This window comes from Haliotis rubra, unplaced genomic scaffold (genome assembly GCF_003918875.1).
Source record: "Haliotis rubra isolate DU_JTF1 unplaced genomic scaffold, ASM391887v1 Scf492, whole genome shotgun sequence".
In the NCBI taxonomy this organism is placed as follows: domain Eukaryota; kingdom Metazoa; phylum Mollusca; class Gastropoda; order Lepetellida; family Haliotidae; genus Haliotis; species Haliotis rubra.
The window spans coordinates 691,511-717,386 of NW_025767182.1; the positions used below are offsets into that span (position 1 = coordinate 691,511).

Sequence of the window (25,876 nt, forward strand, 5' to 3'; positions counted from 1 at the left end):
TCTGGGCATTGGGCCTAAATTACCGAATAAACCTGCCTGCCTGCCTGCCTGCCTGCCTGCCTGCGAATTGCGCTTAGGTTGTCCTGAGTATATATGATTCACTCTCGCTGCTATCGGACACGCTCAGACTATTTCCTCGAGAGGAATCAGAACTGATTTAAAGTTACACAGTAACACAGACCCTTGAGTCCTTCAATAAACACTGAACAACGCTAGCTTGTAAGTATAGTATTTCAGTGTAGCCACGCACTGAAGACAGCGTCATCAGGCGAAATCGCATTAATATGCGGGGACGATTTTTAAATGTCTTATCTGGCATGATTCATGTGTGAGAGAGTTATGAAATACACATGCCATGTGAGAGAGTTTTCTTTCAATTTTATTTTTTTCTGTTTCAATGGCAACAAATTTGGACTTGGTCTTTTTGAAGGGTAGAGGCACAACTCTAAAACCCTTTCACCCATCTTTACCAAATTTTGTATACTTAATACCAATTATTAGTAAGTTTAGAAGCATGAACCATATACATGTATAAAAGACCATGAACCTTCTCTCTACGTTGAATTGCGGGAAGGGGGAGACATCTGTTTTTATGAGTAAAAACACTGTCTAGTATTGAATAGTGTATATCCCTGGTTCTTTCCACCCGTTGGTTTCATAGGACAAACTGTGAATATGTGTCATTAACCTGTACATGTACATTTATCCAAACAGTGAGTGAATGGCTTTAGTTTTACGCCGCTTTTATCAATATTTCAGCAATATCATGGCTGGGGACACTAGAAATGGGCTTCACACATTGTACCCATGTAGGGAATCGAATCCGGGCTTTCAGTGTGACGAACCAACGCCTTAGCAACTAAGCTACCCCACCAACCCCATGATTTCATGAAGGACTGACCACTTGATATTAATGTGTGTGGGAGGGTGGGATAAGAGAAGAGACAGCTTTCAGCAACAGATGTAGCGAGACACTTTTTAATATAGTCTGAACCGTAAATATCCTGTTAGGGAATTTTCGGTATCTCTACAAAAATCTAAAAATCCTAGTCATTTATATAAGATTTCTTAGCATGAATATCCGAAAATTATGCCTGTGGACTAATTTTCAGGGATTCGTTTTGGTCTCTTGAGTGAGTGAGTGAGTTCAACTTTAACGTCACCCCGGCAATATGTCAGCCATAAAGTGACGAGAAATGTTGTACATACACAATAGATAGAAGTAATTAAATACCCAGTCATCGACGGACTGTAAAATAACTAGAGTATCACAAAAAAGAGTTAAAACAAGCTAGTATTATTTTTAAAAGTAGGAAACTATTTGAGACAATACAATGTAAAAATGGGCTAGTGATCGCCAACAACTGACGGTAGATCACCATACTAGGGACCATGGGGACTTACAGTGCTTTTGCTACCTGCATGGAGCCTAGTTGGATTTAGTCTCTTGAAATACGAATACCCTTAAAGCATTGAGGCTGACATTTGTTTCTGTTGCTTAAACAGATAAGACAGTAAACATCACTGGCCATGGAGGGAAAGGGCATGTCAGAAAGGTGGCCACCGTTGGTGCTGAGTTTGCTAAGTCAGAGGTCATAGAAATAACTCTAGATAAGCGTTCAGCAATATCTCATAACTAACTGTTGCGTGTACATTCATGCTTTATAAACGCAAAGTGTGTACTGCAAGATAATTGGCTGAAAACGTTAAATGGGATTTCATTCTGCGAAGAATTACTTTATTTGTAGAAAAGCATGCCTGTTTACAGTCTGAAAGGGTACTAATGATCTTGTTAAAATCGATACTAGTTTGATCACAATATATCTGGAGGACTTCCATTTAAAACTTATGTAGGCATCTGTTAACAAGTTAGGTTATCACAGAAGCAAAAGGCGTCATCAGTCGTATAATGACATATTCCAAATTCATCTCACACAGCTATGAACGTTCAGACAGACCGATATGAAAAACCTCTCATAACATTTATAGAGAATACTATACGAGGTCTCATTACATACGAATTATACGAAACTCGTGTCCTTCCTATGGTATCTAACCTACGTGACTGCCATCATTCCGCCCGGGACACAGCACAAGAACGGTTTGGAGCCCGGAGAATGTCCGACCAGACAATCAGGAACCGTCTCCGAAGGGTACGTATGCGTGCCAGACGTCCACAAGTTGCCCCCTCTCTAACACGATTACATCAACGTCCGTGAGTCAGGTGGTGTAAGGCGGTGCATCCATGGAGCCTTGGAAACTGGAGGCACATATGGTTCAACGATGAATCGCGGTATCCCCTCAAGCGACGTGACGGAAGACAACGTGTCTAAAGACCACGCAATGAACGTTTTGCATCCAACTGCATCAGGCAAGTGGACAGATTTGGTGGAGATGGTGTGATGATGTGGGGAGCCATCTCATACACCAGCAGATTGGAACTGATGCTCGTCCTAGGCAATCTTACGGCCGCGAGATATACCGACCAGATTCTCTGTCCTCACGTGCATGGTCTTGTCGACCGCCAAAGGTAGCTGTACCACCAGGACAACGCCAGACCTCACACAGCACGATCTACAGTGGACTACCTGGACAATAACAAAATCAATGTCCTCCCCTGGCCCCCCAGATCCCCGGATCTGAAACCAATTGATTACATGTGGGATCAGATAGATAAACGTGTACGTCAACATCGTAATCCGCCATTGAGGCTTTAACAGTAACTGTTGTTCAACATGCTGCAGGAGGAATGAGAGGATTCCACAACGAAACATCCAACAACTGATTCAATCTGTGTCAAGGGGGTGTCGTGCAGTTCTAGCAGTAAGAGGTGGCCATACAAGGCAGTAACGTCAACGTCACCTCGTAAACAGCAGTAATGACCATGATGACTGTCATTCTTGTGAAATGTGCACGAGTTACCAATGTGTTGCTCTACATAATTTCAATGCTGTACCGTTTATTTTCGTTGATTTACATAATTGAATAACACCGAATTTTTCAATGATATTTTGCTTTTGCGTTTCTTTTTTTGAAGAGTGTACTTCGGTACCTTCGGTTTTGGCAGAAGCACTTATGAGCATAGTGATTATTATGCATACATCTATTATTGAGATTCATGATATATAATGGTAGTTGTAAAACACCCACCACAAGGTACATTTTGACATACTACATGCCTATGTTGTGATAGGTGTATACAAATATGTTTTTCTCAGATTGTTGTTGCAGCTCGATTATGGGTACCGATGTCCAGTTACCCCAGAATGACACTTATAATCATCAGAAAAAATGGAACCATGATTTTTCTGAATCTATATGCAATACTGATCAGAATTCTTAGTGGTGCAGAAAATTAACATGCACATCCCACGGGAAGCATTTTTGCTACATAAGCCCCTGCACTACGAGGCAGTGAGCTACCACATCTATGCAGCTTCGCCGACCGATGAGTTCTCTCGCTCATGTAAACATTTTGGCAGACTGCCAGTTTTGACGTCAGAGCAATTCTGGGTATATCGATTGCAAGCCCTGAGATACATCTCCTCTCCGTTCAACCTGATTAGGCAGTTATGGACGCTAACAGGTATGTATGCATGTGTGTGTGTGTGTGTGTGTGTTTGTGTGTTGGTGGTGTTGGGGTGGGTGGGGGTTTACAGCCATAGACGGTTGAATCAATCGTTCTTGCAAAATGCATAACACTGGCTCATATCAATGTGTGAGTGTGTGTGTGAGAGAGAGAGAGAGAGAGAGAGAGAGAGAGAGAGAGAGAGAGAGAGAGAGAGAGAGAGAGAGAGAGAGAGAGAGAGAGAGAGAGCAAATGATCGTCTGGTCACTGGATTGTCTGATCGAGATTCTTACTTATAGACGGTGCTCATTTACCTGCAATCAAGCAAACAAACCTACCTTCCTTTGTAAACTGATTCGGCAGATATGGACGCTAAAATGTATGTGTGTGTGTGTGTGTGAGAGAGAGAGAGAGAGAGAGAGAGGGGGAGAGAGAGAGCGAGCAAATGATCGTCTGGTTACTGGTTGTCTGATCGAGACTCTTACTTATAGACGGTGCTCATTTACTTGCAATCAAGCGAACAAACCTACCTTCCTTTGTAAACTGATTCGGCAGATATGGACGTTTAAATGTGTGTGTGTGTGCGTGCGTGCGTGCGTGCGTGCGCGCGCGCGTGTGCTTGGCGTGTGCGTTTGCGTGTGTGTGTGTGTAGATGTTTTTATTGTTAGACAAGCTTCTGTTATGTTTAAACTAATGAGTCAGTATGGCGCCCCATGGTCTACATCTAGGGTTACCCGTGAAGATCCGGGGGAGAATAGGTCTTCAGCAACCCATGTGCTTGCCATAAAAGGCGACTATTCTTGTCGTAAGAGGAGACTAACGGGATCGGGTGGTAAGTTTCGCTGACTTGGTTGACACATGTCATCGGTTCCCAATTGCGCAGATCGATGCTCATGCTGTTGATCACTGGATTGTCTGGTCCAGACTCGATTATTTACAGACCGCCGCCATATAGCTGGGATATTGCGGAGTGCGGCGTAAAACTAAGCTCACTCACTCACTCACAATTAGGCTGCTGACATCGATGGCGCGCTTAAGAAAAACAATGAGGAAGTTCTGTGGACAGGATTTAGTGAGAACACATTCATTGTATAATTCACCCGATTTAGCATAATTTCTGAAGCTTTATCTTTGACCTTTGAATGACCTGTGCAGTTTTTAGTAAGACCTATAGACAGACTGATCTGGAAAGGGATACTAGTTAGCTGCAATCAAACAATCAAACAAACAAACCTACCTTCCTCTGTAAATTGATATGGACGCTAAGATGGATGTATGTATGTATGTACGTACGTACGCATGCATGCATGCATCCATGTATGTACTAGTGTGAGTGTGTGTGTGTGTGTGCGCGCATGCATGTATTAATGTGTGTGGGGCAGGGGCTTGGGGGAAATTGGTTTCGGTGTGGCTGGGGGAGAGAGGTAGGTAGGCAGTGTTTAATTGAAGTGAGACAAGGAGCTACCACACCTATGCAGTGTACATACTTTGGAGACATGTGCCAGAACTTACCCCTGGGTACATTCTTCTTCGATCGATAGGTTATCTCTCTCATGTGACATGTAACACTTTGGTAGACTGCCGTTTGTGACGTTAATCACTTCTGGGTATATGCATTCATGAGGTGGATCAAGCCCTGCAATAAATCTCCACTGCGTTCAATCTGATTCGGCGGATATGGATGCTAAGAGGTGAGTGTTGGTTTGGGTGTGGATGTGTGGCTGGGGGCGGCTGGGGGTAGATAGGTAGGTAGGGAGATAGGTTATTCTGAAATTCTGTCCAGGCAGGGTATCCCAGGTTATAGTGGTCACACTATATGCTGGTCTTCTAACTGCTTGTAATGGGATATGAGAGGCAAGAATTAACTCCTCATATACATAAGAAAAAAATAAGAAAATTCAAAGGCTGTGATTCTGGAAATGATAGACTCTTAGTATCCCTTTCCAGATCAGTCTGGCTATAGGTCTAAACAGCACCACTGCCAGATTCTACAAAATTACAGTTGGATCATTCTTGCACAATGCATAACACTGCCTCATATTAATGCATGTGTATGTGTGTGTGCATGCGTTCGTGTGCGTGTGCGTGTGCGTGTGTGCGTGTGCGAGCATGTGTACATGGGCTAATGATTGTCTGGTCACTGACAATCTGGTCTAGACTCGATTACTTACATACGGTGCTCATATGGCAAGAAACAAACAAACCTGCCTGTGTAAATGTGTCTGTTAAGAAATATTCATGTATTTTCATTCGAGTATTCTTATTTTGTATCATGTGTTCTGTAGTTGTTCACGCCTATTCACCCGGTATAATTTCGCCATTTCATTTTTATCATAAATGTCAACCACAATCGGACTGAGTATTGACATGCACCATGATGTGAAGGACATATGTGTTACCTAACCCAAAGGTTGACCTATGAAATGTGTCTTTCACTGCGTATTTACATCACATTTTGTGTTGAACAAACGTAACAAGAGTTACTATTTTAACTTACAATACCTACGAAATATGTCAGTTATTGTTTCAATCGACCGTTTTTAAACAGAAAACATTTATGTTTTTCCCCGCCCCAAGTGTTCAAACACTCATTCAACACGGACCCTCATGTTTCGATTTTCATTTCAAAAGCCTTATTATTGCATGTTGATACAACATTATTACTTTTTTGTGTGCAATGTACACAAAATTTCTTTTGATCTGTTCAGAATAATCGTTTATTTTACAGTGATGATTCTTACAACAGTCCAGCTGAAGATGAGAACACTGCTATAGAGAGAAGTTTTATGAACCTCAGAGATATTGAGGTGAGATGTATGAAAGCAGCTCGTATGTGTTACGCCTCATCGAGTACATATGAGCATAATGGCTTCTATATCAGATGTGTTGGAGCAGTAGCATTTGGTGTGACATCATCGCTTTCTGGTCCTGTAATTGAGCATTTTGTTAAGCCCTACACCCAGTCACACATTTTAGATTCCGAGTTCTTACTATATTTGATTGGAACTGGACTTGCCATCGTCATCTTCTTTGGTGTGGTACGCGCAGTAGAGAAGGCTATCGGAGCATGGTACGACGAGAAGGCTCCAAAGTTCAACGAAGCTGCGGCCGAGTGGCAAGAACTAGAATTGCGGATCAAAGCTTTCCTTGCTGCTGCTGTCAAAGACACAATTACAGTTCAAGACTGCAAACTATTCACAGAAGAGTGCGCAAAGAAACGCAAGGAAATTTGTCTTATTGCTTGTCCAGACCAATCCGTCTACAAAAAGTACCAATCTGACAATAAGGTCCTTATCGAACGTATGGAAAACCTCCGAGAAATGCATAAGAAGAGGAGAAAAAAATCATCTGTTCTCTTGTTAGTGCATGCTCCTTATCGGCAGTAGGGCGTGTTGTATATGTGAAACAACATTATGCTATGTCATATTATTCTCTTGTTAAACATTGTTGTTTTCTACCAGCAGTAAAGCATTCACGACATACTAGTATATGCCTCACCTGCTGTTTTGCCTTTGGCGCTATGTATTTTGTTAGCAGGATTGTATTTGTTCCCCAGAATTCCCCCCAAAATATATTTTCCCATCATGTCGGATGGTTTCATAAGTCCTTTCTTATTCTCCATACTGAAAGGCCGCAGGCCCATAGTGCATATACTGCAATGTGTAAGCAGAAAGGATTAGTAATTACGTTCTCACTGATATGGCATGGAAATATACACTGATATGGTACGACCTGATGTTATTGTTTTACTGGCTGATTTCATCAGTAAACACACATATTTACATTTAGATCAACAAAGAATGGTTTTATATCTTTCAAGTTTCTATATTTAGTAAATACATGTACTAATTAAAGGGATATTCATCATGCACAATATCTTACAAAGGTTTGTCTTACTGATACTAATAACATTTTGACAGTTTGTACCATTTTTGCATGAATACCTGTTAAAAGGTGAGGATCCTCCGTTTTGTATCCCTTGTGATGAAAGAATCACAGTTAAGCATGTCTTACTTGACTGTATTGATTTTGCCATCACAAGGGATAAATATATTAATGTCAAAACAGTGAAGAATCTTTTTAGTGTTAATTATCATTTAATCATTGAATTTTTAAAAGAAATAATTTAGAATTGCTAGATAAATTTTGATGAATAGTTTGTAAATAGATATATATTTTATTATTGGTAGTTTAGCTGAGTAACTTAGATTGTTAGTGGCTGTACCCTCAAAGGGGGTTACAGTACTGTAAAATCATTGTCCCCCTGAGAGGGTACGTAAGTCCCAAAACTTTCAAAGTAAACTGTAAATTTACCACATTTTAATCGTAGTATTTTTGTTCTTTTAACTTCCGGCTAAATTTTCCTACAATCGCCAGCGGCTGAAGGGATGGTGTAAATCCAGCTAGGGTCCATGCAGGTAGCAAAGGTACTGTAAGTCCCCATGGTCCCTAGTATGGTGGAGTACCTTCAGTTGTTGGCGATCTATAGCCTATTTTTATATTGTGTTGTCCTCTATAGTTAAAATGTTTTAGATTTAATTACTAGTTTTACATTTATATCTGTGATATTCTAGTTTTTTTTACTTTCCTTCGTTGACAGGATTTAATACTCTATCTTTAATTATTGTTTATATATATGTTGTTTTAGTCACGATATGGCAGAAATATTGCCAAAGTGACTTTAAATTCTAACTCACTCACTCACTCATTGTACCATTTTGGGGATTGTTTGAAAACAGTACCTCCCTACTACTTGTATCGTTGTATTACTAGTATGTTGTTTCTGTTGTAATTGTTCAATGTATCTGGCACTGTACTATTAAACATTTTCAACAATTTATTTGCTTCAGTAATGTTGATGGTGTCTTTCATTCTCCCAAGAGGAAGTTTGAGCAGTACAGTTCAAGTCAACTGGGGTCTGGCAATCTTTAAATATCTTTACAATGTATTATACAAGTACAAAATCCTTTCCACAAACGTCACGCCGAAGACCCGGGTTCGCTTCTTTATATGGGTACAATATGTGAAGCCCATTTCTGGTGCCCCCCGCCCTGATATTCCTGGAATACTGCTGAACGCAGCATAAAATTAAGCTCACTCACTCACACTTTCCACAAACCTAGTCCCCATTACGGTTTCAACTATCTTATGGCCATGTGTTTAGGAATCACTATCAAATAGTCATGATACAATGTGTTAATGGAAAGGTGGGCCTTTTCTGCTCAGCTGGTGGAACTTTTCATAAATCCGTTGAACTTCACGTCAGTTGGTCACCTGAACGGGAACACGAAGTATAAGTCAGGAAAGTAAATTGCCTCGAACATGAGTTTTGTCAATGATGCATCGAATTTGGAATTGTATATAGTACTTATAAACTGATTAAAGAACAATTGAGCAAGGGTCGTACGCTGCTGTCTGACAAAACCTGAAAATGCTTGAAACGTTCTGAAATGTAGACACCTAATGGTTTCCCTGCAGGGATATTCTTCAACATGTGATGAAAGTTTGTACTTTGAAGTCATCCGTCTTCGAACCCGGGTCTTCGGCGTGAGGAGCCAACGCTTTAACCACTTGGCTACCCCACCGCCACTTCTGGGTATGAAGGACATCCTTTGTTTACATAGGTTGTACGGCTTCACGTGCTGTCATCGAAGCCGACGGAGAGCAAACGATGCAGCCAGTTTGATATCCAAATATGTATTGTCATAAACCTTACTGTCGCAGTTGTGAGTGAGTGAGTGAGTTAAGATATAAAGGCACATCGGCAATATTTCAGCCATATCGTGACTAAAACTAGTTCTAAATTCATAATACATACCTATAATATATACAACCCTGTGAGCGAACGACAGTAAGTCGCAATTGTGGAAGAATATATATGTAACACTGTGAAGAGCGCGCCGAAAAGCTTGTGTAAGGCCAGTCTCTTCTTATTATGAATATGCGCGTTTGTTTACAAACAAGAGAAAAGTCCGGTCACGCGATATACAAATTAGCCTGTGGCAGTGATGTTATGCTGTCATCACTGCGCCGGAGTGTGCTAACTGAGAATCATCGGTTATCCAATCAAATCGTTAGAATATCAGGTCAAGTCGACCCAGGTCAATGCGATACGACACTCGTGCGACGTACGAGATCAGTATTCAACTACCCATACGTTGACCACATGGGTAATAAAGTGACCTACCACACCTCTATGTACATGTAATGGATCACACCGTACGTTAACACAAACGAGCTACTATTGATTGTGTAGTTGGCGCGAACGATGCAATTGCATCTCGCTCAACACGTTGGCAGACTGCCAGCTTTGAAGTAGATCACGCCCTGCAACAGATCAGATCTCTCAAACTGTTTCGGCAGAAATGGACGCTCACAGGTGTGTATCTGTCTGTCTGTCTGTCTGTCTGTCTGTCTGTCTGTCTGTCTGTCTGTCTGTCTGTCTGTCTGTCTGTCTGTCTGTCTGTCTGTCTGTCTGTCTGTCTGTCTGTCTGTCTGTCTGTCTGTCTGTCTGTCTGTCTCTCTCTCTCTCTCTCTCTCTCTCTCTCTCTCTCTCTGAAGCATTTCATTATAGATTTGTAATATGCTCTGGAATTATATATAGGTAAAGTTTATGAATGTAGAAGCACTCATGTTAGAATTACAATAGAACATATAATTGGTAAAAGGTTAAGGGTCGAATTTTCCGATTCGCGCCGACAGACGTGTCAAGAAATGCTTCAAATGTAATTAGAATACAATGTGTCATGACCAAATGATATAGGGGCTATAATCCATGACCATTCAGCTTAGAAGACAAGTCGTTTTCATAAACATTTACTACTTGGAAATATCAAAATCTTACAAAGTTTGGGACTAGCTCTCTACCTGGATCGACTGTCTATCGAGGAAATGGTAGTTGATGACGACCAACATCCGGTTGAGCATGTGCAGGGCTTCCCCACTGTGAACACGTTGGCAGACTGCCAGGTTTGAAATAGATCATTCCCTGCAACAGATCTCTCACACTGGTCCACAGATATGGACGCTAACAGTAACAGGTATGTATGTGTGTGTGTGTGTGTGTGTACGTGCGTGAGTGCGTGCGTATGTGTGCGTGCGTGTGTGTGCGCGCGCAATCAAATGATTGACTGGTCACTGGATTTGTCTGGTGGAGACTCTATTACTTGTGTCTGGTCACTGGATTTGTCTGATGGAGACTCTATTACTTGTGTCTGATCACTTGATTGTCTGGTGGAGACTCTATTACTTGTGTCTGATCACTGGATTTGTCTGATGGAGCCTCTATTACTTGTGTCTGGTCACTGGATTGTCCGGTGGAGACACTATCATTTGTGTCTGGTCACTGGATTTGTCTGATGGAGACTCTATTACTTGTGTCTGATCACTGGATTTCTCTGGTGGAGACACTATTACTTGTGTCTGATCACTTGATTGTCTGGTGGAGACTCTATTACTTGTGTCTGATCACTGGATTTGTCTGATGGAGCCTCTATTACTTGTGTCTGGTCACTGGATTTGTCTGATGGAGAATCTATTACTTGTGTCTGGTCACTGGATTTGTCTGGTGGAGACTCTATTATTTGTGTCTGATCACTGGATTTCTCTGGTGGAGACTCTATTACTTGTGTCTGATCACTGGATTTGTCTGATGGAGCCTCTATTACTTGTGTCTGGTCACTGGATTTGTCTGATGGAGCCTCTATTACTTGTGTCTGGTCACTGGATTGTCCGGTGGAGACACTATCATTTGTGTCTGGTCACTGGATTTGTCTGATGGAGACTCTATTACTTGTGTCTGATCACTGGATTTCTCTGGTGGAGACTCTATTACTTGTGTCTGATCACTTGATTGTCTGGTGGAGACTCTATTACTTGTGTCTGATCACTGGATTTGTCTGATGGAGCCTCTATTACTTGTGTCTGGTCACTGGATTTGTCTGATGGAGAATCTATTACTTGTGTCTGGTCACTGGATTTGTCTGGTGGAGACTCTATTATTTGTGTCTGATCACTGGATTTCTCTGGTGGAGACTCTATTACTTGTGTCTGGTCACTGGATTTGTCTGATGGAGACTCTATTACTTGTGTCTGATCACTGGATTTCTCTGATGGAGACTCTATTACTTGTGTCTGATCACTGGATTTGTCTGATGGAGCCTCTATTACTTGTGTCTGGTCACTGGATTTGTCTGATGGAGAATCTATTACTTGTGTCTGGTCACTGGATTTGTCTGATGGAGACTCTATTACTTGTGTCTGGTCACTGGATTTGTCTGATGGAGAATCTATTACTTGTGCCTGATCACTGGATGTCTCTGGTGGAGGCTCCATTACATGTGTCTGGTCACTGGATTGTCTGGTGAAGACTCCATTACTTGTGTCTGGTCACTGGATTGTCTGATGGAGACTCCATTACTTGTGTCTGGTCACTGGATTGTCTTTTGGAGACACTATCATTTGTGTCTGGGCACCGGATTGTCTGGTTTAGACTCTATTACTTACAGACGGTGCTCATAGAAACAACAGAGCAATCAAACAAAGAAACCTACCTTCCTCTTTAAATGTTTGTGAGCTGATGTGTTTAGCTGTATTCATCTATTTTCATTCTAGTATTATTATTATGTTTCATGTGTTCTTTAGTTGTATGAAATATTACCTGCCGGTATATTTCATCTTTTCATTAATGTCAAACACAATCGGACTGAGTATTGACCATGTGAATAATCATTTATTTTGCAGTGATGATTCTTACTACAGTTCAGCTGAAGATGAGAACATGGCTGTAGAGAGAAGTTTGATGAACCTCAGAGACATTGAGGCGAGATGTATGAGAGCAGCTCCTATGTGCTACATCGCATCGAGTAAATACGACAACAAAGGTTTCTATATCAGATGTGCTGGAGCAGCAGCGTCTGGTGGGATATCATTGCTTACAGCTTTTGCAGGTAGTGCAGTAATGGAGCCTGTTGTTAAGCACTATTTCCAGGTCCACATTTCACAGTCTAAGTATTTCCCACATTTGACTGGAATTGGAATTTTCATCGCCACTTTCCTTGGTATGCTAAAAGCAACACACGGAGTTATCGGAACATGGTATGACGAGAGGCTCAGAAGTACAACGAAGCTGCGGCCGAGTGGCAAGAACTGGAGCTACTGATCAAAGCTTTCCTTGCTGCTGCTGTCAAAGGCACAATTACAGTTGAAGCCTGCAAACTATTCACAGAAGAGTGCGCGAAGAAACGCAAGAACATATGTCTTATTGCTCGTCCAGATCAAAAGGTCTACGAAAAGTTTGAACCTGATAATGAGCTCCTTATCAAACGCCTGAAAAACATCCGGGAATTTCACGAGAAAAGGAGAGAAATTCGTCTGTTCTATCGCTTGTGCCTGCATACTCCTCATTTCGAATAATTACTTAAGGCACTTGGCACCAATCATCGCTTAGGGCGTGCTGTACATATGAAACAACATTATGCTATGTCATATTTATTCTCTTGTTAAACATTGTTGTTTTCTACCTGCAGTAAAGCATTCACGACATACTAGTATATGCTTCACCTGCTGCTTTTCCTTGGACGCTATGTATTCTGTAATGGATTGTATTAATTTTGTTCTCCAGAATTCCCCCCAAAATATATTATTTTCCCATCATGTCAGATGGTTTCATAAGACCTTTCTTATTCTCCATACTGAAAGGCCCCCGCAGGTCCATAGTGCATATACTACAACGTGTCATCAGATAGGATGCGCAATTACGTTCTCACTGATATGGCATGAAAAGTATACACTGATAAGTTACGACCTCATTTCATTGATTTACTGGATGATTTTATCAGTAAAACACACATATTTACATTTTGATGAACAAAAAACCGTTTCATATTTTTCAACTCAGTATATTTAGTAAATACTAATTAAAAGTAGTATTCATCATGCACAATTTATTACAAAGGTTTGTCTTAGTGATATTCATCACACTTTTTGACTGTCTGTACCATTTCTTTGTGCAAACAGTACTTACTTTTCCTGAATCGTTGCATTACTTGTATGTTGTTCCCGTGGTAGCTTTTCAGTGTATGTGACACTGTACCTCTTTAATCATTTTCAATAAATCATTTGCTTCAGTAATGCTGATGGTGTCTTTCATTCTCCCAAGAGGAAGTTTGAGCAATACAGCTTAAGTCAACTTGAGTCTGGCAATCTTAAATATCGTTCCAATGTATTATACGAAAACAAAATCCTTTCAACAAACGTCATGCCGAAGAGCCGGGTTCGATTCCAGAAATGGTTATAATGTGTGAAGCCCATTTCTGGTTTCCCCGCCCTGAAATTCCTGGAATATTGCTAAACGCAGCATAAAACTAAACTCACTCACTCACACTTTCCACAAACCGAGTTCCTGTTATGGTTTCAACTATCGTATACCCATGTGTTTATGAGACACTATCTTATAGGCATGTGTTTTGAATCACCATCAAATAGTCATGATACAAGGTGCCCATGAAAAGGTGGACCTTTTCTGCTCAGCTGATGGAACCTTTCATAAATTCATGGAACTGCACGTCAGCTGTTCACCTGAAATGGAATGGGAACACGAAGTATAAGTCAGAAAAGCAAATTGCCTAGAACATCAGTTTTGTCAATGATGCATCAAATTGTGTACATCACTTATAACCTGAACAGGACAGGAGTCATACGGCGTAGTCTGATCTTTTTGAAGACATATTCTTCACCATATGCTGAACGTTGGTACTTGGAAGCCTTGCTATGTAGTTTTCTGGTTAGCTTATAGTCACTCTCAACCAAATACACAATCATATATGGGTATGAAGGAGATTTTCTCTTGAGTTTCTAATATAGGTGGATAGATCAGTGAAAACGAAATGTCAGTTTGACCATTAGTGAACTGTATCAGATCATCACTGTTCTATGGATCAATATAAACACCTGGACCAAAATCACTTTATTCATCAAAAGCTTCATTTTGCCCTGTTGGATTGACAGATGTTCAGAAAAGCCAAATGTTTTGACCATATTGAATGTTTTGGGTTTTTTCTGAAACTTGAAGCAAATGTTCGGGGTTTCTGAGAAAAAGGAGATAAACGTACTATGTTAGGAAATTATATTAATATTAGACCTAAGTCTCCAAAGTTCATTAGAAACCAACAGCGTAGGTTTCGAATGATCAATTTACAGAATATCAATTCACACGAGTTCGCTTTCCATTGGAGCTTATTCGGTCTGTCATTGATCAATGTTCAAATAGTACGTTTTTGCCCTTCACTATGACTGATTTAAAATGGAAGTTCTTGGTTCCACGGTAGACAGTGCCCAATCGGACACGGTACGGGATACGAGTTGAGCTGAAAGGGGTGGTAGGTGTCTTTCGGAGTGGTTGTTAAAATTGTAACAGTAAAATATTCTTCAAAGAGAAGAAACAACGATTTGTTCAATCAAGCGAGTTAATACGTAGTAACAGTGTGGTTATAAAACACACAGACACACACACACACACACACACACACACACACACACACACACACACACATACATAAATACATACATACATACATACATACATACATACATACATACATACATACATACATACATACATACATACATACATACATACATACATACATACAGTGATATAAGGCAGTGCGGTACGTTCTATAACAACGTTTCAACTGTTAGTCGCTGTACCTGTAGATTAGTAAGGGGCAGTGGGGTGCTACATTTAGCCTTAAACTAGATACCTGATTAGGCATAAACCAGCTTACTGCTTGATGTGCCGTAATGCTGTTGCAAACAAGTGTTTGGTTGCGTTTCTTCAACCAATTTGTCACACTCTTTCCCTGGCTGAAATCCAAAAATTCATTCACAGTATTACCAATGAAACCAATCCATGTGACAATAACTTTTGGCGCTGGGTATAACTAATGTAGCACTGCCTCTGCACAACCGTTACATTATTTGATGCCTTGTCACCATAGGGAGGAGCGAAAAGCGAACGAAAGATCGAATGGTCAGATTTGGGACGGCAGCTGCCTAGGACAAACTATTCCATTTCTCCTTACACATTTTATCAGTGAAAATGCTTAGTAAATTATACATACTACGATCATATAAGGAAGGGTTAAACCCTTTCCAAGTGTTATGGAGATGAGGTTGCATGAACGATGCCGGTTACTTTTGTTTTTGAAACATCTGAGAATCAATATTTTTGATACAACACCGGTGACGTGAAAAACATGTTTGTTGCAATACTCTTGTGGCGTCACTGTATTTTATTCTCCTTCTTACCTAACAGAAAAGGTTTTCAGTACCACTTTCATTTATAGAGTATACATATAAGTACGCATCTCTCTTACTGCCTCAATAATAGCGTTTTAGATACTTCATGTCGAATGTAGGAATCCTGTTTCGATTTCAGCTTCAAGGAGATTACTCGGTCGGCATCAGCATTCTGTGTTTTAGGAGGGCATACATTTTAAACTACTCCATGGTGTCGCAATGACGTAAAAGTATAAAACCTGCTTTAGTCAAGACCTATACCAGCACGCACGCATGCACGCACGCAAGCGCGCGCTCGCACAGGCATCACTATTATACTGCCATGACAGTGACCGCAACGTTAAACCAAATTTAGGAAATGGTAACAGTTACTGTGAGGGAATCTTTGTCAACATCTAAACGCAGTAATACTATGTGTTTTCTCATACCTGAACACAGTAATACTATGTGTTTTCTGATACCCGAACACAGTAATACTATGCGTTTTCTAATACCTGAACAAAGTAATACTATGTGTTTTCTAATACCTGAACACAGTAATACTATGTGTTTTCTAATACCTGAACATAGTAATACTATGTGTTTTCTAATACCTAAACAGTAATACTATGTGTTTTATGATACCTGAACACAGTAATACTATGTGTTTTCTAATTCCTGAACACAGTAATACTATGTGTTTTCTGATACCTGAACACAGTAATACTATGTGTTTTTCTAATATCTAAACACAGAAATACTATGTGTTTTCTAATACCTGAACACAGTAATACTATGTGTTTTCTAATACCTGAAGACAGTAATACTATGTGTTTTTCTGATACCTGAACACAGTAATACTATGTGTTTTCTAATATCTAAACGCAGTAATACTATGTGTTTTCTAATACCTGAAGACAGTAATACTATGTGTTTTCTAATACCTGAACACAGTAATACTATGTGTTTTCTAATACCTGAACAAAGTAATACTATGTGTTTTCTGATACCTGAACACAGTAATACTATGTGTTTTCTAAATACACAGTAATACTAAACACACAGTAATACTATGTGTTTTCTAATACCTGAACACAGTAATACTATGTGTTTTCTAATACCTGAACACAGTAATAATACTATGTGTTTTCTAATACCTGAACACAGTAATACTATGTGTTTTCTGATACCTGAACACAGTAATACTATGTGTTTTCTAATACCTGAACACAGTAATACTATGTGTTTTCTGATACCTTAACACAGTAATACTATGTGTTTTCTGATACCTGAACACAGTAATACTATGTGTTTTCTAATACCTGAACAGAGTAATACTATGTGTTTTCTGATACCTGAACACAGTAATACTAAGTGTTTTCTTATATCTAAACACAGTAATACTATGTGTTTTATGATACCCGAACACAGTAATACTATGTGTTTTCTAATACCTGAACACAGTAATACTATGTGTTTTGTGATACCTGAACACAGAAGGTGTATGTGCTATAGTCAAGTCTTGGCAATGCCACAGCAAGTACATTAATTGTGATAGGGAAACGGCCTTATCTGTTGGTGATATGTACGGTATTGATGTCCCAGATGACGTGAATGTTAGTTGAGCCTATAGTTGTTAGATACAGCCAAATGTGACACGCCCATCACAACAATGGGGCTATTTATAATGCTGTCTCACATTTTCCTGGAAACTTCGACTTCTCGGGGAAATGTAATGACTGCCTTATTACGTGTGCATGCCAATCTAGTTCAGGTGTCATTGTCGCCACAGATCGTTCCCGGGAAGACATCGTATTAGTATTATATACTCATAGAAACGAATAAGTGAACACATGAAAGTGCAAGTGTTCCTTTACTCTTTCCCAGGTTTCTTCACAAGGTATGTATTGCACTGTGAGTGAAATTCTGGAAATAATTAAGGAACCCTTCATATGAAATTTATCATCAAGATGCATTCAACATGATGTGCTTGTGTCAGAACTGATACTGGATTATCATCTTATTTCAACTGTAATGTTGGCCCAAGGCAAGGATGTAATTTAAGTCCTCAAATTTCATCATTTTAATAAATCAGCTATCAAAAATGCTAGAGAATGGTGGGGGAAGAGGTATTTTTGTATTGTCACAAACCAATGATGTTTCTTCCCTCCTATTTGCTGATGATGTGTCATCTGTATCTGACAAAGGAAAATTGATGTTATGTGATAATTATTCATTAAACCTGTAATATATGGCCACTGATTAAAGACAAAAATGGCATAACGTTTTCTCCACAACTGATGTTCCGGCATTACTAGAAGAAACATGATGGTCACAATTTACAGCTGGGAAAATATGATTTGATGAAAAACGAGTACCTGCCACACGCTTGTAGCATCAAACAATTGTAACAATACAATTCAAATAAATTTTAACAAGCATATAGTACCTATCGTACCTCAATTGCATCCATCAATGCTCATGATTTGATCACTGGATTGTCTGGTCAAGATAACTGTAACTGAAACATTGTAGAGTGCGGCGTTAAACAACAAACAAACAAACTAGTACCTATACACCTACATCACCGAACCCACCCTTTTCAATAAAGGTCGATACGAAAAGATGCTTTGAAAAACGAATTCCGCTAAAATGGTACCTTAACATATTTTGCTTAAAACAAAAACAAAAAGAGAATTGAATTCTGGTAACAATGTTCTTGCAATCGGAGAAGTATATACAGAAATGAACTGAACTATATTTACACTCCGGCCGCGTTCTGCGGCATTAGAGGTACAAGTTTACATCATAATGTACAACATGTATGAAACATAAAGTGGTTATACATACATATCACTTGGTTGAAAGAATACACTGTATGTTCATACATTTAACCAGTTAAATGAACAATGTTACACTCATGCGTTATTGGTTATCTTTTTAGGGGCCGTTGCTTAAAATGAGACATTGTTATCTTGCAAAATATTGCTAATTTCCTAATTGTTCCTAGTTTGTTAGAGTAAAAAAGCTGGTTTATTTTCTGCATGAAGGAAAACCAAGTTCCTTGGATAGTCAATTTCTTTATTGCAATGGGTGCGACGTTTCGGTGTAGGTACTAACACCACCATCAAGCATGTGATACAAAGAGTTGTAACATGGAGAATATATACATAGCTGCATAGTGTGTATATACAAATGACAAGGTTGATATACATTGGATTGCTAATTAGTGATTTGAGCAGAGTAGGTTGATGTACAGAGTGATAGTGATTAAAACAATCTGCAGAATGAGTTTATACAATAGATGAGTTGATGTTCTGTTTCATGTGCGAAACAGCTCTTTATTTCTTACCCATCTATAGACTAAACCTAGTCTGGTGGTTTATTTTCTTGCGTAATCTATATAAATGACCAGTCTAAAAACTATTATCCGGTTTTGACCAGTTTGCAGGTTTCAGGCGGCATGGCCGAATATTCTTGAATCCTCATCATTTTGAGTAATATAGGAGTAACACAGCAACGAGCGAGTATGTATTAAGTCTTTTATTTTGTATTTCATGTAAATCTAGATGCATAAGTATCAGTTGAGGCATGTTAAGCGATTATAAGTTTGTTATTGTAATCTAGGAAGTAGCGCTGTTCAGCTTTCGATCAGGCATAATTCGCGTACAGGACTTTATGGCGTATATTGGCTTAGACTTCTATGACTGCATGTGATATTTTAAGGGCTTTATGATTTAGGTATTGTAGAAACACAGTTTGCACTCTTGTTAAATGCGTAAGTCATTTAGGTGTAAGTTTGCCAAACTTCCATGTTCAAGTTGCTCTATTGAAGCGCAACTTGAACATGAAAGTTTGGCAAACTTACACCTAAATGACTTACGCATTTAACAAGAGTGCAAACTGTGTTTCTACAATACCTAAATAATGTGCAGTTTACATGCAGAATAAGGCATACGGAGTTGCTTCCCTTTAACTGTTATTCTATCTGAAATTTATAGAGCCTATGTAGCCTATTTCAGTGTGCATTTCATTATTAATATTTGGGAAATTGTGTTGTTTTCTGACATTGTATTGATGTTTAGGATTGTGGCAGAATATTCAGGATAATACTTGGTGTAGGTACCGGGTGGACTTTAACGAATATTTGAGGACATATACTATTGTCAATGTATTTTGTAGTTGCATGTCCAGTTTAGGTTTTCACTGTGACAGTTTTGGATATCATATTTAGGCATACCAAGGCTAATGACTTAGTGCTATGGAATGTAATACTTACCATATTCAGGTCTATATAGACTAATTGGCCTTTTGTACTTTTTAGTACCTTTGGTGCTAAATATTAACATCTTGCAAATGAAAGGGATCGCTATCCACAATAGTTGATGTACACTGAGATGGTAATGTGAGATGAAGAGAGTAGGTTGATGTACACATTGATTGGTTGTGATTACAATACACAAAAGGGGAGAATAGAAGCCAGTTGGACCAGGTATAGGTGGATTACTGGTAATCTTTAATTAGGTGGTGATAGGCTGAGGAGATCAAATAACCTTGATCCCGGTTCATGGTGGGGTTGAAGCGTTGGATTTTTATGGCTTCAAGAAGTTTCCTAATCTTGTAGTCTGATCAGTTGGTTTCCAGGATGTGGATGTTGTCCCAAAGGATGGCATGGTCAGGGTTGGCTTGGGTGTGGTCGGCTATGGCGGAATTGGAGTCTTTTTTTCTGGACTGAAGTTTTGTGTTCTTTAATTCGTAGTGGGAGACTACTTCATCTATGCAACTTCTAAAATGCCTGTCAAAGAAGTTATTTTCTGCATATTCGGGTGTCTGCAGAAATAGTTGTTGATATATCTTTTACCTTTCTTGGGCCAAGGTAGGGCAAATGAACAAAAAGTTCATCTCCAATATCGTTTGTATTATAGAGAGTATATATTCTTTCATTTGGGGGAGTTTCGATCCATCGTCCTGTTTCAATTGGTAGATAATTGTTTGAAGTTTTGAAATTAAGTAACGCCCTCCGATCATTTTTATGTAATGAATTCAGGTAGGTTTTCGTTTTTCAGTTCATATTTTTTTTAAATATTATAAGTAGCTCCTCTTGAAGATTTTCTGTGTGTGATTTCCAGGTCTGTAGATTGATTTCTTTAAGTCTGTTTACAACAGGTGCTTTCAGACTATGTTTTAGGACCTGACATTGTAGTCCAAATATAACTCATTCCAATTTTGTCCTCAAAACAGGTGCAACCAAGCAATCGTAACTGACAATCACAAGACAAATTAAGTAATCCACATTTGTTTAAAACAAAATGCATAGTCTTGGCGGCCTTCTCAGCTAAATTCTTTTTAATCAAGGTGGATGGATAAATTTTTGCATTGTGATTCCTAGGTATATATACTGAAAGGCAAACGAAACGTCGTAGTATTGGAAATGACATTTAAGCATCAAAGGAGTATTTGAACCTTTTTTAAAAAAATATACACCGGAAGTTTGTGGAAAACATGGATCGTGGTCATTCGTGCATTCAGGAATATATTGCCGTCTGGAATGGCAATCTTTCACTTGTTGATCGTGATGACTTTGTACATGGCGTGGACTTAGTACCTACACGTGACGTCATAGATAATACCGTCAACTTGTACGGTGAACTACTGATAGACTTTCTGGTAGGCATAAATTTCTGTATGCTGAACGGTCGATATGAGACTGGGAACAACTTTACTTATATCAGTCCACAGGGACGTTCAGTTGTGGATTATGTGTTGGTGCCCCACGAGCAAATCCCCTTAATCTCAGACTTTCAAGTGTTACCAATATCGTCGATAATTGATCAGTACAATGCTGATGTTCCGTGCTCTCTCCCGGACCACTCCATACTGCAGTATACTCTTGACCTGTCAGGATTTGTGACGCCACACGATGATGTCGCCCCATTGAGCAGTGATGTCACAAGCAGTACAAAATGGTACAGTTGTAAGCATATCCCTAAAGGCTTCCTAAACAATGACTCCTCTGTACTTCTTATCTCTCAAACAATCGACAGAATCCAGAAAACTGTTGACAATGCAAACGAAATCGACCATGCGTACGATGACTTTGTCGACCTGATACATCAGGAGATGGAAGACAAGTTGCCTGTTCTCAAGAAGAATTCTGGACCCGTACCTAAGAAGTCGTTCAAGAAGCCGTACTGGTGTAATGAACTGCAAAATCAGTGGGATATGACGTCACGGTGTGAACGGGAGTGGCTACGTAGTAAAGCCGGTGTGTGTGTGAAGGCGAGATTGAAGCAGAAATACTGTGATGAAAGACGAAAGTTTGACCGATTGAACCGAAAATTAAAACAGCAACACCAAAAGCAAAAACAGTTCAACCTCCTGGATAAACTGAATCAAGCCGATGCTGACTTCTGGAAAATAATCGGCAATCTTGGAATCGCAAATGAGAGAAAACAGAAACTTCCTATGGAGGTGAAACTGGAAGACGGTACTGTCGTGAGTGACGTGCATTCTGTGCTGAGCAATGGGGAAAGTGACTTATAGAGGCTGTATTCCGGAGCAGACGGCGACGACTACGACAACCGTTATCTAGGTGAGGTGAAGCGTGAGGTTGAACTATTAACTAACGGTAATGCTGCGCGGCACGAGGAGAGCGCTCTCAACGCACCGATCTCACGTAAAGAAGTGCGCAGAGCTGTGCACCGGGCGAAGAACGGTAAGGCAGAGGGTATAGACAATATCAAAGCTGCAGTTCTTAAAAACGACGCCTGTATCGAGATATTGTATAACCTATTCACCAAATGTTTTGATAGTGGCATCACTCCAAGTGCATGGAAACAGTCGATCATTAACCCTTTAGTGAAAAGTGACACCGATGTGCGTTCACCTCGAACCTATAGAGGGATCTCCCTAATATCTGTACCCTGCAAGATCTATTGTGATGTCCTCAATCATCGTGTCTCATCTTGGCTGGACTCTAGTAACATCTTGTCAGATTCTCAAAACGGATTTCGCAAACACCGAAGCTGCTTTGATCACATATACAGTTTGTACACACTGCTGAAGACTAGGCTGGATTGTAAGCAATCAACTTATACTTGTTTTATCGACCTTAGAAAGGCTTTCGATAATGTAGACTGGAACTGCTTATGGTTGAAGCTGCTACGTGCAGGGATCAACGGGAAGATGTTCTCTACCATACAGTCTCTCTACCATAAAACCTCTAGTGCAGTACGTGTCAATAACCTTATGACGTCATTCTTTCAAGTGTCAACGGGGGTGAGGCAAGGCTGCACCCTGTCCCCCACTCTGTTCTCCCTCTACATCAATGACCTGGCGGAGGAGATTACCAACCTCAATGACGGTGTATCTGTAGACGAACTCTGTGTCTCCATATTACTATATGCAGACGATATAGTTCTATTAGCCCCAAGTGAAGACAAACTACAGCGAATGTTGGACGTGGTGACACGGTGGTGTTCTAGATGGCGTCTGAGTATTAACACGGATAAGGCAAAGGTTGTGCACTTCAGACGGTTTAACATTGATAGATCTAATTATCAGTTTCGATGCTGCAACACGGCCTTATCATACAGTGATTGTTGCAAGTACTTAGGACTGTGGTTTGAGGAACACCTTGATAAAAAGTTCACAGTAAAGGAGATCGCAAAAAGTGCGAGCCGTGCTCTGTCTCTACTCATCACTAAATATAGACAATGTGGTGATATGGCATATGATGTGTTCACAAAACTCTATGAATCAACAGTGCAGCCTATCTTACTCTACTGTGCATCTATTTGGGGACTATATGGACAGCGTGAAATACGTAACATACAAAACAGAGCTGGTCGTTTCTTCCTGGGTGTACCTCGTAATACGTCTAACTGTGCTGTTCAGGGTGAACTTGGTTGGAGGACTTGTCTCACTAAACAGCGGATAGAGAGTTTCCGTTGTTTTGTCAAATTGTATCATATGTCAGAGGACAGACTTACGAATAAGGTATTTAGGTGATCCATGAATCGAAAAGGTTCTTTTGCTTTTAACCCTGTTAAATTGGGTAGACAGTTGCTGTTGTATGATACTTTGTTATCGCCGACTTCTGGTATCAATTCCAAAATATCAGTCATTAAACAACGTTTGTGTAGATTAGATGAGGAAAAGGGGTTTTCAGAGCTTTGGGACGACAAAGGCAAGGTTAACGGCAATAAGTTACGCACATACAGGTTGTTTATAAACGATTGTAGACCAGAACTGTATGTAAGATATATTATGTCTAGACATAGGAGAAGTAATCTAAGTAAATTACGCTGTGGTATCTTACCTCTTAATATTGAAAATGGACGTTATAGCAAGCCCCCCACACCCATAAATCAAAGATTATGCCCCTTTTGTGACTCTGTAGAGTCTGAAGCCCATTTTCTTTTAAATTGTGCTTTTTACCATGATCTTAAAAGTAACTTTATAGACGAATTTAGTTTTAGCCCAGATGATAGTGACCATCTGAAATTTATTATGATAATGAAGACTACTGCAATCAAGGTTCTTAAACTTTTAGCTGATGCTATCACCGATATGTTCCGTAGAAGGCAGTTACATTCTTAATATATTTTCCCAATGTACTGTTTTATGTATGTCATGAATACAATCGTCCAGATTGTATATTGTACATTTTTTAGTTAAAATATTTTAGTAGTGTCTCGTAAACCAATGTTATGGCTGGGTAATATGTTTTATCTAGACATATGAAATATTGTTTTACCTGTAACATATCACGTGACACTTTAATAAAATATTTCTGTCTTTCTGTCTGTCTTGTTTTCTGAACACAGCAGTTATGGATAGGTGAACGAGAGGTGTTGATGGACGATATGACTGTCCTGGCGACGTGTTGTTACACGGGGTCGACCACAACGTGGACGGTCATCATTGCTGTTGGTGGCGTTGTATCGCTTTCTAAGACGTTCTATCGTTCATACGCTGCAATTGAAGTCATTAGCAATGACTCGAGCTCGTTGACCAGCGTCTAGACGTCCAATGGCTTGTTGACATTGATTTCTCGTTAACCTAGATTTCTCCCACCCCTTGATGTCAAGTGACTTTAAGCTTATCTATGTATTTGAAGACCTTTCATGGGTGCTAGCTGAGAACACTGTGTTGTCCTGTGCTCTATTCAACGGATGTGACCATGCCTTCGAGTTGGAGCAGGAAAATGAGACTTAATATGCTTTGTGACTCGATTTCGAAGATGAATTCCAGATTGGACGTGTGGAAGAGGCTAAGTGTCCTTTCTGCAGGAGAGGGTACGAAAGTCGCTGCTGTACGCACATTGCGGCCTTGGTTCATGTTGTCAGCTTGCTGTTCTCCCACACACTTGATCAGCCTGGCGGACACTGTGTTAATGGACCTGTGGTGAACAGGTTTACCACTTCCAGCTTGTAGACGTTGAGAGATATCACTGTAGGTTGATTGGTGCTTTGGTCTATCACATTAATCTGGCCTTGAATTGTCTTTGTCTTGGTTCAGTGAGTTGGTTCCTCTGCAAAAATGTTTCTGATGAAGGCTTTATAAACTATAGTTCTGTATTCGGCTGATCCAGATTAAACGGTATCACATCGACTCTGAGACAGACATTGACAGTCATAGGTCCAAAGGCATGCTTCAGTATGTTCTCAGTGTTGAGAGACTCGAAAATACTTAGAATATTATCTCGACCCTTTGTCAGGTCGATGAATCGAACGAATTGACTGTTTCTGCCCTCTGCACTTATTTAGAATGGTTAGGAAGAAAAGAGGTTTGTTGCTTTCAGATAGTGGTGTTGGCACAATTCAAGAAACTGTCCAGCTCCATCTATCTTGCCAATTCTGTTAGCCATGACAACAGGGCGTGGATTCGTGGTCAATACCTTCTTCCACTGCATCAGTGACATCAAGTAGCAGCTTGTCCTGTCGTGTGATCCTATGATAATGGTCTGGTGTTGTCATAGAACTGGAACTCATCCTTCACCTCGACGAATGTACAATGTACATGCTG

General features: G+C 39.9%; 2 protein-coding genes and 1 long non-coding RNA gene across 6 annotated transcripts in view; all 3 read left to right on the forward strand.

Moving 5' to 3' along the window:
• LOC124291465 overlaps positions 1–25,876 on the forward strand; it is a 79,241-nt gene that overhangs the window by 20,096 nt on the left and 33,269 nt on the right. The gene's annotated exons all lie outside the window — the stretch shown is intronic.
• Positions 1–25,876, forward strand: part of LOC124291462 — a 53,712-nt gene that overhangs the window by 7,875 nt on the left and 19,961 nt on the right. Inside the window, exons 2-3 of one of the 4 annotated variants that reach the window (XR_006902214.1) lie at positions 6,297–6,375; positions 12,311–13,695. Coding sequence is in view for 1 of the 4 variants with exons in the window: in XM_046728449.1 (XP_046584405.1) it covers positions 6,297–6,747 (451 nt within the window). In the remaining 3 variants the exon portion in view is untranslated. Of the gene's footprint in view, positions 1–6,296; positions 6,748–9,670; positions 9,948–10,063; positions 10,609–12,310; positions 13,696–25,876 lie in introns of those variants that run through there. The other 3 variants (XR_006902215.1, XR_006902216.1, XM_046728449.1) reach the window with 3 other exon arrangements.
• LOC124291463 lies at positions 20,619–24,398 on the forward strand. Its single transcript, XM_046728451.1, has 2 exons — positions 20,619–20,898; positions 20,943–24,398. Exon 2 carries the CDS (start codon positions 21,350–21,352, stop codon positions 22,388–22,390), a length of 1,041 nt encoding a protein of 346 aa, XP_046584407.1. The 5' UTR covers positions 20,619–20,898; positions 20,943–21,349; the 3' UTR covers positions 22,391–24,398.